Source organism: Erythrolamprus reginae, chromosome 1 (genome assembly GCF_031021105.1).
Source record: "Erythrolamprus reginae isolate rEryReg1 chromosome 1, rEryReg1.hap1, whole genome shotgun sequence".
Taxonomy (NCBI): Eukaryota; Metazoa; Chordata; class Lepidosauria; order Squamata; family Dipsadidae; genus Erythrolamprus; species Erythrolamprus reginae.
Genome location: NC_091950.1, coordinates 298,678,415 through 298,691,607, shown reverse-complemented (window position 1 = coordinate 298,691,607; position 13,193 = coordinate 298,678,415). Strand labels below are relative to the sequence as shown.

The 13,193-nt window shown below is 39.5% G+C and overlaps 1 protein-coding gene across 1 annotated transcript in view; it reads right to left on the bottom strand.

The window, feature by feature from the left end:
* The window catches only part of LOC139157015 (uncharacterized), an 83,092-nt gene that overhangs the window by 10,080 nt on the left and 59,819 nt on the right, over window positions 1-13,193 (bottom strand). Inside the window, exons 32-38 of the mRNA XM_070733326.1 lie at window positions 9,427-9,547; window positions 6,843-6,952; window positions 5,830-5,979; window positions 5,617-5,670; window positions 5,328-5,495; window positions 2,888-3,040; window positions 940-1,074 (exon numbers count right to left, since the gene is read on the bottom strand). Coding sequence (XP_070589427.1) covers window positions 940-1,074; window positions 2,888-3,040; window positions 5,328-5,495; window positions 5,617-5,670; window positions 5,830-5,979; window positions 6,843-6,952; window positions 9,427-9,547 — 891 coding nt within the window. The remainder of the gene's footprint in view (window positions 1-939; window positions 1,075-2,887; window positions 3,041-5,327; window positions 5,496-5,616; window positions 5,671-5,829; window positions 5,980-6,842; window positions 6,953-9,426; window positions 9,548-13,193) is intronic.

Here is a 13,193-nt window from a genome sequence, read left to right as displayed (position 1 = left end):
TCCACAGCCACCTTGAACTGGCAAGGTGGGAAGTTATTCTTGCTAGAAGTACAGTTAAATAGGCTGTTTAGATTTGATTGATATTGTAGGTCTCATTTACCAACTCAAGGCACCATACATAACTATTTTTCTGTGCAAGCCCATGAAGCACTTTAAAATGGCTAATTTCAGTCTTTAGGAGCTCCTCTCATTTTCCCCTTCATTCACCTGTCAGCTGCTTGCAGCTGGATGCTTGGCAATAGATACTTTCCCACTCCTGATATAAACATTGAAAATTGACTGCTACAGAACTGGCAGGAGGCAGACAGACAATATTTTGTTTCCTTTCTTGCTAAAGTCAAATACTAATAACTGAGAGAAGCAACGATCTGGAGACGTGTGACAGAAGGAAAAAGAACACGAAAACTTCTCCCTTTCTCAGTGATCCTGCAATGTAGGTATGGGCAACATTTGAGAGGCTGGAGACCACAAATCAGATTCCACCAATCTGCCAGGTTCAGGATTTTATTTGATCATATAATTAGGCCATCCTATAATGGAACATTTTCTGTTTCTATTTCAAAAATTGGACCAAACCATAACTAGCATAAAAATGAGGAAATATGACTATTTTTAGGGTGATTCAGAGTGGAAAGTAATTTCGATCCTATTTTTAATTTAAAACAAGCATTCATTAAATTTCAGCAACATGATTTTGGGACACGGCGTGCACATTTGGCCTGCAGGGTTGTGCACTCTTCTAATAAATGAATGTGTTATTTTCAGAAACTGACTAATATCTTTGGGTAGAAACGAGCACATGTATAAGCAAAGCATATATTCTGCCCCGAACACCTGTCCAATCCCAATTTATGCTTTAAAAAAAAAATAGTCATGAGTTACATATTTATTTATTATACTCTTATTAAAAAGCCAATAGTTTTTTTTAGGGAATCTCACCTTCTTTACTTCTTGCAATGTTGTAAAAAATTGTGCTTTTTGCATTGTTTCTTTCCATAACTTTAAGACCTTCAGTTTGCTTAACAGCTTCTCCAATTCACTCTTTTCATCCTGTAGTTCCTGCAACTTCCCCTGCTAAAAAGCATAGGTTCTTTCTATTAGCATTCTCTCCCCAAAATCCTTACAACAGCCTGTTAACAATAAACAACCGTCTCTGTTCTAGTGAGGAAAGAGATATGAAACAGAAACTCAAAGACATATTAAATTGAATGTCATATGATTTCTCTACATAATACAAAAAAAGTATGTGGGTATTCAGGAATACACAGAGCAGTAGTCCTTACGTAAGCAGGTTTACAATTAAATGGACCCTAGCATATTTTCTTGTTGCATTATAATTCTGCTCACAATGAAATATGTCTAGAATCAGTCATCAGATTTTTGTTTCTGAATAAAATCTGTGTTAAGGAGTGTGTATTGTATGTCCTTGCATTATCAAGGACATGCATAGAGGAAACGTGGGATTCCAGCAGTTATCCAGGAGATATGAGTAATTATTCAGTCATACAAAAACAGATACATCTGTTAGCTTACTACATTAGTCACAGTGAATCAGCAGGAAGAACAGAGAGGAAAAAAATCATGCTTTCTGGCTCCCTCTTATGGCAATTTGCAGCACTACTTCTTAAAGCTATAGTACTTCAAACAAACAATCATTGTTAGCTTGTTTATATATTGCAAACCCAACTGTTTTGTACAGAGTACTAACAATCTGCAATATCATCTCTTTCTTCCATTCCTGATATAGAGTATATATTTTTCCGAGGTTTGTTTTCTGATAAAATTAATGATGTGAAAAGTTCTTCCATTACTGTTTGAAATATTATAAAGCATCAGGTTGAAATTCTACAGACATTTAATTTGGGAGTAATCTTCATTGTACTTAGTAGGATTGTGCTTCTGATGACTCTGTAAATTATGCAATCAGCAAGAAGCAACTCTAAATTATGCAATCAGCAAGAAGCAATTTATCTCAATCATTTTTTTTACTGTTAAATTCATATTTATATGGAAAACAGGAAGATTTTCTACATTTAAACAATTATAAAAGAAATAGATTTTTATCCCCAATAACACATTTTTCAATAACTTTTGTCTTTGTCACATAATATTTATATACAGTAGTACCTCTAGATACGAGCTGCTCTACATGCGAGTATTTCAAGATACGAGCCACGAGGGAACAGACATTTCTGTTCTATTCCCGAGCTCAAATTCGGGATACGAGCCGAGCGTCCACTAGGTGGCGCAAGAATCCTTGCTTTTGGTTATCTCGGAGGAGAAAAACAACTTGTTCTATATACGAGTTGCCTCGAGATACAAGCTTCCTTATGGAACGAATTATGCTCGTATCTAGGGGTACTACTGTACTGTATATATATCTGTTCATAAAAATTAATTAGAAATGCTAATGAGTAAATTTTCTTTAGCATTAAGTTCATCAGATTGCGTGATCTCCTTCCCAATATGGCTGATGTGACAGGAACCTAGACTGAGAAAAGAGAAGGCTACTCCAGGCAGAGATGCAATTCAAATTAGCTCAGTTTTTCTGGTCTCTAAACCTAAATACAATCAATCTCAGAAAGATGTGAAATTCAGACCAGATATATTCTAATTCATAACACATTGTTTTAATGAATGAGAGAGTCAAACAATATCTGGTAGCAATTCAAAAGAAAAAGTCATAGAGACTTGCATAATCCTTATTCAATGTCAGAATGCAGAAAAGTTCATGTCTACATTCTTTGCTTTGTCTTTAATAGCTTTTAGAGGAATTTCTCTAGCGCATGTGTATCAAATTGCAATTCTCAGCTTGTTTTTTTTATTCTGACCGTAAGTCATAATTTGTTTCTTTTATTCCTAAGCATTAAGCAAAGTAGAGGGCTACCTGAGCCAAATGTTCTTCAAGGGCACTGTTATCCTTTGTAGATCCAAACTTTTTCTTCAGATTAATAATTTTCTCCACACCTTCTTTTCTCACCTCACTGATGATTTCTGACATTTGTTTGTTCATGCTTAGACGATATTCATCTACCTTCCCCTGCAGCCATAACACAAAGTCAAACTCTGAATGTGTCTTTCAAATAAATGAATTTTAAGAAAACATTTCTGTAAGGTTTTTAAAATCTAGAAACACACAAAAATAAAGTCTCCCTATTTTTAACATTATAATTTGTAAAATAAACACTGGCCAGCAACCTAGACATTTCTCATAATCCCTACCTAGTAATCAAAGGCAACATGAGAAAATGAAACCAACTCATTTCTGGAAAAAGCTTTTTGAATCCAGCTTTCCATTAAATAAAAATCAAATTTGACATTTCTGTTTGTGTTTTGTGTCTATGGAGATTCTTAGTCATCTAAGTCATGGTTGTCCCAAAGGTGCTTTTTTCAAGAGGCAACTGGACTTGCCTCTTGAAATCTAGGCAACTGTTGCCTGGATTTCAAAATGTCCAGTTGTCTCATGAAAAAATAAACACAAAAAATAAACACATTTGGGACTGTTTGTTTTGACTTCATAGTGTGTACTGATATTCTATACATTGAGCTTTCATAAGAAAAAAAATCTGTAATGAATGAAAACAAGATCAGGGACGTAGTATGTGGGGGAGTTACATTTTGCTTTTTTTTTAAACTATCCTAACTAACTAGTAGACAGTTGATCTGTTCACTGGTGAAGTTCTATTAAAATAAAGTGGCAAGGAAGTCAAATAATTCCATTTACAGTTTAGGACAGTGATGGCGAATCTATGGCACGGGTGCCACAGCTGGCACACGGAGCCATATCATTTAATAGGAAAGTGAACACAAGAACAAGGGGACACAATCTGAAGTTAGTTGGGGGAAAGATCAAAAGCAACATGAGAAAATATTATTTTACTGAAAGAGTAGTAGATCCTTGGAACAAACTTCCAGCAGACGTGGTTGATAAATCCACAGTAACTGAATTTAAACATGCCTGAGATAAACATAGATCCATCCTAAGATAAAATACAAAAAATAGTATAAGGGCAGACTAGATGGATCATGAGGTCTTTTTCTGCCGTCAGTCTTCTATGTTTCTATGTTTCTATGCTGGCATGCGAGCCTTTGCCAATCTCAGCTCCAATGTGCATTTGTGTGCCAGTCAGCTGATTTTTGGCTCACACATGTTCTGCCGGCGTGTTTTAACCGCCCGTAATTACAGGGTAATTAGTCCAGGAAGACACACACCACACGATAAAAGGAAAACCCAAAGGTTTTTATAAATAGAAAAACAGAAACAGCTCCCTTTTTAAATGTCAAAGGGATTTTCTGGTACACACAAGGCACAGGTTAAATGCAATCCAATTGCTCACCGAACAACTGGGAAATTGAGTCCAGAGAGTCCACACACAATCTTGAACAGCACAAAACCCACGATCTTGACGAAACAATGAATCAGATAAACTGTCATGAGGCTAAAACACCAAGCTGCACTTTTATCTGTAGCACTAATTACAGCAGCCCCACCCAACCACAGGTGGCCTCATTTTCTCTTGTAATAATCCTTCAGTTGTTGTCTCCTATGCATCACTCTATGCATGCGTGGATGTGTCATTAATTCCTGTTCAGAATCCAGGGATGATACAGATGATTGGTCTCCTCCTGGGCTCTCTGCCAAACTCCCCTCTTCCCTGTCACTCATGCTTCCCTGGTCAGAGGAGGCTTCGTCGGCAGATTCCATCTTGAACAAAACAGGCCTGCGGCATGTGGATGTTTCCCCCACATCCACATGCACATTCCTTGGGGCGGGAGCTGGGCCAGAGCTAACCACAACAACACAGAGGCTCCAGGAGGGCGTTTTTGACTTCCAGAGAGCCTCCAGGGGGATGGGGGAAGGTGTTTTTACTCTCCCCTGGCTCCAAAGAAGCCTTTGGAGCCTGGGAAGGGCGAAACCTGAGGCTACTGGGCCCACCAGAAGTTGGGAAACAGGCCATTTCCAGCCTCTAGAGGGTCTCTGGGGGGACGGGGGAAGTTGTTTTTGCCCTCGCCAGGTATTGAATTATGAGTATGGGCGCTCGTGCATCCGTGAAAGCGTGCACACACACTCTTTCGGCACCTGAGGGGAAAAAGGTTCGCCATCACTGGTTTAGGAAGTTTGCGAAGTAAGGATAATATGGACAGAATTAACATGGCACAGTGAACAGGTTGCTCTGCTGTCTTAACTTGTCTACACAGGACCCGGTCTTTGGAACTTAGCATTTATTCTTGAGAAAGCATAAAATATTGTACTAAATTTCAACACCTTTCTGAAAAAGCACTGGAATTACTTGATTTTTACATCCTTCTGTATCTCTTGTACCTACTTTTATTTGCAGACACACCAAAAACATATTTTGTACCAAGGCTTCATAATCCTCCTGAACTTCATTCCTTATCTTCTCTTTGAGGTTGTGATCTTCTCTTTGCAGATCAGTAACTTTGGCTCGCAAAGCGGTTATTTCCAGAATCATCTCGTGACTCAGCCTAGCTACCTATAAAAGAGGTAGAAGCAACGATTTACAATTTTATTTGTAAATGCAATCTTTCAAGATAAGTCTTTAGAGTGTAAGGACACCAGGAGGCATTTATAATGAGTAAGTCACAGTCACTAACTTGACTCAGATCCACTTCAACAGCTGCTGTGTTGTCTTCTACGACACGTACTTCCTGAAACAGAATGGAATTTCACTTTTAACTAACTTTGCCTTTCAGAAATGGCTACCTTTTCTTCATGTTCAGGACACTAATTTGTAAACATTATTTTGTTCAAAGAAATAAAGAATCACTTCCCCTTTTCCTGCTATAGAACCAGAAGCGTGAGAATACCTGTTCTTTTTGATATAGTAGCTGATGTTGCCGACGGAGCAGATTTTCATAGAACATAGAGTAGGTTTCAAAGTTGCTACGTTCTCTGGCCATGACATCACAAGCTAGAGAGGTGAGGCATTTTGTAAAGTGATCCCTTTGAAAGGTGATCTGGAAATAAAATAAAATCGAAAAATAAACCTGATTTTTTAAATGATCATTTTGTCTCACCGTTATTACTTTATAAATAACTGAATGCAACAACTACTACTGACACACTACTCCTTCCTCCTTCTGTTTCCCCCACCACAACAATTCTGTAAGTGAGTTGGGTTTGAAAGACAGTGAATGGTACAAAATCACCCAACTGACTTTCAAGATAGAGCTATAATTCAGTCTTCTGGTTTCTAGCCATGTGCTCGAACCACTCAACCAGAGATAGGCAAAGTTGGCTCTTCTATGACATGTGGACTTCAACTCCCAGAATTCCTGAGCTAGCATGATTGGCTCAGGAATTCTGGGAGTTGAAGTCCACAAATCATAGGAGAGCCAACTTTGCCTACCCCTGCACTAGACCAAACTGACTCTCAGTATTAGGCAAAGAGAGTTAGGCAAAAACAGTATTGGGCAACATAGGTAAATTTGGTTTCTCATAGTGCTGCGAGGGTGAACTTATGGCATGACTGCCAGAGGTGGTAAACAAAGCCCTCTGTGGGCGTGCGCGCCACCACCAGCAGTTCTGCTGGGTTCCGTCACATGCATATGTGCCAAACAGCTGCTCTCTTTCGGGTTCTGGAGTTCTGGTACATGCGTGTGTGCACATACATGCTCCAGGTTCAGCACTGAGTGCTGAAAAGGTTAACCATCCCTGTCCTAGTTCATTGACAGTGAAGAAGATGTGCTGTGTATATTAAATCCCAAGATCTACCATTTACATCTAACATGATGACTTTAATTCAGAGACATGAGAAACTAAATCTGAAACAAAATGCTTCAGAACCTCTATTGGTTGAAGCTGATGTGACATGAAGTACCTCTGCATTAACTTCTCGATGATCTTCCATTAGCTTCTGTATGAACGATTCCACTATTTCTGGCCTTGTGACAGAGAACATTTCTTGCATGCTGTGATGCTTCCAGAGTTCTGAAAGAGAGAACAAAAGAGCCGCATCAGCAATATTCAGATTCATGATATTTGGACCACTGCTATATGCCATACGGCATGCACAATGCCATGACTGCTTTTTAAAAAGTTGAATACTCACAAGGAATGCAAGGATTTTGCATAAGGAACCCAAAGAAATGAAACCACAAAGAAAATTGTTTGTTTATCTATCTGTTTGTTTGTTTGTTTGTATTTCTAGGCCGCCCTTCTCAAGCAGACTCAGGGTGGCTTACAAGATAAAATCAAATACAAAATACGAAATTTATGAAACCCAAACATAAAACCTAAATCTAAAATCCCGGACATTTAAAACCATTCAACCAAATTCATCCCAATCACAGTCATATTATCAGACGGGGCAGAATGTCAATGTGTGTTTCTAAAACTTTTTGAAAGGCCAGGAGGGTGGGGACAGTGCAAATCTCTGGGGGGAGTTGATTCCAAAGGACTGGAGCTGCCACAGAAAAGGCCCTTCCCCTGGGCCCCACCAGGCAACATTGCTTGGCTGAAGGGACCTGGAGAAGGCCAACTCTGTGGGATCTGACTGGCTGCTGGGATACATGAGGCAGGAGACATTCCCGTTAGTAATCTGGCCCTAAGCCATTACTGTTACTGTTTTCTTCTGTGCTTCAATTATTGTAGCTAAGTACTACAATTATGGCTGGAGACAGAGTTTTCATTCAAGTTCCACACATACCATGTTTTTCCCCTTCCTCTCTTTTTCCTTATTGCCTTTGCTTCATAAAGCAAAACCTGTTCTTGTAATCCATGGATGTTTCCTATAAAATGTGTCAGCCAAGTCTATGTGCGTAGTTATGCATAAACCCTCCACTGCCAAATCCAACAAGGAAAAGGAAAATGCATTAAGATACAAGAATAATAGTTGCTCAGTGTTTGTTGACAGAAAATAACAGTAGTTTCGGTAAACAGTGGTCCAATAAACAGTAGTCCTCGACTTAACAATCATTTGTTTAATAACTGAACAGTTACTACAGATTTATTTATTTATGTTTATTTTTATTTTTATGCCATCCTTCTTAGACTCAGGGCCGCTTACAATATGTTAGCAATAGCACTTTTTAACAGAGCCAGCATATTGCCCCCACAATCCCGGTCCTCATTTTACCCACCTTGGAAGGATGGAAGGCTGAGTCGACCTTGACCCAGTGGTGAGATTTGAACCGCTGACCTGCAGAACTACAGTCAGCTTTAGTGGCCTGCAATGCTGCACTCTACCTGCACCATTAACTTATCACTATTTTTCACACTTGCAACTACTGCAGCATCCCTGTGTTCACATGATCAAAATTTGGATGCTTGGCAACTTTTTCATATATATGACGATTACAGTATTGTATGATCATCTTTTGTGACCTTCTGACAAACAAAGTCAACGGAGAAGCAGATTCACTTAATAACTACCATATTTTTCAGAGTATAAGACGTACCTTCCCCCCCCCCAAAAAAAAGAGGATGGAAATGTCTGTGTGTCTTGTACACAGAATACAGCTATTTTTGGGCTCCTGAAGCCCCTCCCCTGCACCCCATTTTTCCAAGAAAATGGGCCCTTAAAAAAAAAAAAGGGGTGTGTGTGCACAGTGAAGGGCTACCAAAATTTTTACTACCACGCTATGGGCGTGGCGTATGCAAGATGCCCTGCATTTTCTTTCAACATCTTTCACTGCAAATTGGGTGCTCTGGGGTAGAGCTCCATTTTTACTATCCCACCGCAGCCCCCTGTCTGGGCAGTAGCCCACCCCTGGGTGTGCAGAGTTTGGGTGGCCTGCAGAATACTTCTGGGGGCTGGGGGAAGGCAAAAACTCTTTTTTAGGGGGGGGAAACAAGCCAAAATTCGGGCGTTTTTGCCTTCCCCCAGCCCCCAGAAGCACTCTGCAGACTTCCCAGACCCTCTGCACACCCTATTTTTGCAAGAAAAAAGGAGGTGGGGTGAAAAACAAATCCATTTTTATAAAAACGGGGTGTGCAGAAGGTTTGGAAGACCTGCAAAGTATCCTGGGGGCTGGGGATGACAAAAACACCTCTGTTTTTGTGACAAATAGTGTACGCAGAGGGTTTGGGAGGCTTGCAGATTACTTCTAGAGTCTGGGGAGGACAAAACCATTTTTTCCTTACTTACCTATTTGAAATCTTGGCGCATCTTATAGTCCAAAAAATATAGTGTGTTATTAATTGAACAACTGTAGTGATTTCACTTAACATCTGTGGCATGAAAGTTCATAAAATGGGACAAAGCTCCCTTAACTATCTCACTTAACAACACAAATTTTGGGCTCAATTGTGGTCATAAGTCGCGGACTCCGTTGTACGATACTAAAAATGAATTGTCTGTTGAGTGTGGTGGCTCCCAGAAATCTCCTAGCATATTCTTATTCCTCATTGTTAACACCACACCTGAAGATCTGGGTTGAATTTGAAGCCTTTTCAGTTATTACCTGTAGGGAGGTTTCTTTCTTCTCTTGCTTTTTCAGATAAAACCAGGGTTATTTCTTTGTTAATTTTCTTCTGCACATCATGAATCATGTGTATTTCTAGATTTTCCAAAAGTTTTTGAAGCTAGAAAAAAAAGCAGATTTTTTTTCTTTTATCAAGAGCAACTAAATTGATTTAGAGAGTGCTGTAGTACTTAAAATTTAAAGTGAGGGTTTTTCCAAGACTGCTCCAACTTTTATCCATGAATGTTTGACTAATACAGTAATACCTCGTCTTACGAACCTAATTGGTTCCAGGGGGAGGTTCGTAAGACGAAAAGTTCGTAAGACGAAACATTGTTTCCCATAGGAAACAATGTAAAATCAATTAATCCGTGCAACAACAAAAAAAAACAACGCAAAAAACCGACGACGCCCGGCTGTCACCTTTTGAAACAACCGAGGGTTCTTCCCAGCGTCCTCCTGAACCCGAAAGCCAAACTCGAACTTCCGGGTTCGGCGTTCGGGAGGCCGCCGAGAAGCCCCCTGGCTGTTTTAAAAGGTGGCAGCGGGGCTTCCCAGCAGCCTCCCGAATGCCAAACCCGGAGGTTCGGCAAAAGTTCGGCGTTCGGGAGGCCGCCGAGAAGCCCCCTGGCTGTTTCAAAAAGCGACAGCCGGGCGGCGGGGCTTCTCAGCGGCGGCGGCGGTGGGTTCGTAAGAAGAAAAAAGTTCATAAGAAGAGGCAAAGATTTTCTGAACCCCGGGTTCGTATATCGGGTTGTTCGTAAGATGAGGGGTTCGTATCATGAGGTACCACTATACTGTGCTAAAAACAATTTTAAAAACCCAGTCAACTAAAAATAATCAAACGAATCACAGCACCTTTTAATAGTAAGATTGATTTATTATTAATGGAAACATTTGTAAAAACTGTAGCTGGCAGGTACTTGCTAATTCACAAAACAGAAGTAGGTTGTTCTGAAGGGCATCAGCAAAAAAGAATCTTACGCACATACTATATATATGAAACTAAGTTTTCAAACAAATAATATTTTTGTTCCTGATGCTTTGTCTTGGGTTTTTTTGTACACTTATACTTTGAATCATGGTCTGGACTGATCCCTGAGTTTTCTTGATAAGATTTTGGAAGTAGTTTGCCATTGCCTTTTTCATAGGACTATAAGTGAGTGACTGGTCCAAGGTCACCCAACTGAGTGCTTTGTCCTGATAACAATAACAGAGAATTCCTGAAGTAGCCTTATAAAAGTCTTATTTCTCCCCACCAGCTTTCTTGCAAAAAAAAAAAAGTGTCAGGTTTCCAGTGTCATTAAGATGGCAATTTTCGCTTACGTCCTCATTTTACATACCTGACAAAATAAACTTGTCAACCAAATCTTATTTCATAACAAGCCTGCTAATCCTTAAGAATCCATGAGGACGTTTATTGGTTTTTCTACAATTGATTGACATAGCTGCCTCTGACAAAGTTGATTTGCCGTTTCCTGGCAACAGGAAAAGCACAAAGCAAACCCCCATATGCTGGTGGGAAGATTATGATCAAAGACAACATTAGGTGAAGCGGCCCTACAGCATACCATATGTCTGTTTTAGTTTTTATATACACTCTCCAGGCTAAGAAGGCAGAAAGAAATACATTTGTTACGAAGTTGTAAAATTTATAAAAAATCCTCTCCAAATGCAATATATTAATAAATTATTTTTACTATGGAAAATAACACTAAATAATGAAGCATGACTACATGTAGAAATTATAATAGTATCTGTTGGGAATGCATTTGGACTGCATGTCAAGAGTGCAAACTGCCTGGATAGATGTTCAGTACATGTGTACACAATTACAGAAAGCTGTCATTTAAATAAAGGTAGATACAAGGTGCGTTCCAAAAGTAATGCAATTGAATTTCCCACGCTGCTCCTATTGGTCGGAGTGGGACTGAAGCACTTGGAGTAAGTGGGGGGGGGGCGCTAGGCTTTGCTGCAGCTCTCCAAGCTGTGGAAGCGGCAGGACGTCAGTTATTGTAAACCTCTGCACACCAACTATGTCATGAAAAAAATGGAATCAGAAATTTCAAGCGAACTTTTGCAACGTTTAGAAATTGAACCTGATTATTTGGACAACGTCATCACTGGTGATGAAACCTGGGTTTTTGAATACGATCCAGAAACAAAACGCCAAAGCTCTGAGTGGCACACCGACCAGTCCCCCAAGCCCAAAAAGGCAAGAATGAGCAAATCAAAAGTGAAAACAATGCTCATTGTCTTTTTCGACAGTAAAGGAGTGGTCCATAAGGAGTTTGTTCCTCAAGGACAGACAGTTAACGCTGCCTACTACGTGGATGTGCTGGAAAGACTCCGAAAAAGGGTCATCAGGATGAGAAAAGACATCTCTGCTACCTGGCAACTCCATCACGACAACGCGCCTTGCCACAATGCGCTACAAGTCTGCGAGTTACTGGCCAAACACCAGGTGCCAATGATGCCCCATCCCCCCTATAGTCCTGATGTCGCCACAGCAGACTTCTTTTTGTTTAAAGCAGCCCTGAAAGTAACCTGTTTTTCATCCATAGAAGAGATCCAATCAGCCCTGACAAAGACCTTGCGAGAGGTCCCCAAAAACACATTCTAGGGCAGGTACCAGTCATGGCAGAGTCGCTGGAAAAAATGTGTAGAGGCCCAAGGACAGTACCTTGAAGAATTTTAAGTGTTTGTGCAAATCTGTTCAATAAATTACTTTTAAAGAAATAATTGCATTACTTTTGGAACGCACACTGTACTTCCAGCCATTTCTGCTGTAGACAGATCCTGTGATCGCTTTAAATCAAATGCAAACTTGGGAAAAGCCATTGAGAGGCTAATTAAGAATAGGATCTCTTCTATCTGTGCAACATATAGTCCAGTAGTAGGTTCTAAAACCCTTTATTACTGGTTCGTGCACGCAGAAGCGTTCCAGGAGGGTGGGTGGAGCCTCCTGCTGGCGGCGCTACCAGTTCTAAAAACCGGGCCGAACCAGGAGCAACCCACCGCTGATTTACTCCAATATTAATATATTAGAACTTCCATAAAGCAAGATGAAGCAGAGAAACATTTGTTTTAAGCGGGTTCTATATCTGTAGAAATAAGTAAAACTGTTCTAGCCAGACAAACAGTCTTGATTTCTGTTTACCATGTTCTGGTAAATCCCTTTTCTTTATTGTTCTGATCAAATTAAACCAGATTTTGTCACCTTTGAATTATATCTTACTGATGTGCAAAAGACAAAAATTTCCCTCGCAATATCTTGTGACTTGTAATATTATTATGAGATATTATAATAATATCTCATTTGAGATTCTAGCAGAGATCATGCCATTTCTAGCAACCAAAATTATCTTGTAGCTGGCTGGAATATTTTCTTCTGTGTTTTCGTTATTTGTTGCTGTTTGAACAGCTCTAATTTGTTTTTACCAGCACTTAATGTCTACATTTTAATATTTAAAGTTTTAAAAGAAAAGAAATTTATTTAATAAAATTTTATTTTATCTGCCACTTGTAAAATTGACTTGCCTCCCAATACCTTATTTAGTCATATATACTGGATGTATATACTGGATGATCATAGGTGCTATCTCTGTTTAACCTGCCTCACAAGATTTTAATTAAATTTAAAGGGAAATATGGAAAGGGAACATAACAGTATAAAATATTGTAACATGATCATTGTTAACTATTTATATGGAAACTCAAATAAAATCTAGCTAGAGATAGATGTCTTCTAATTTATTAGAGGAACT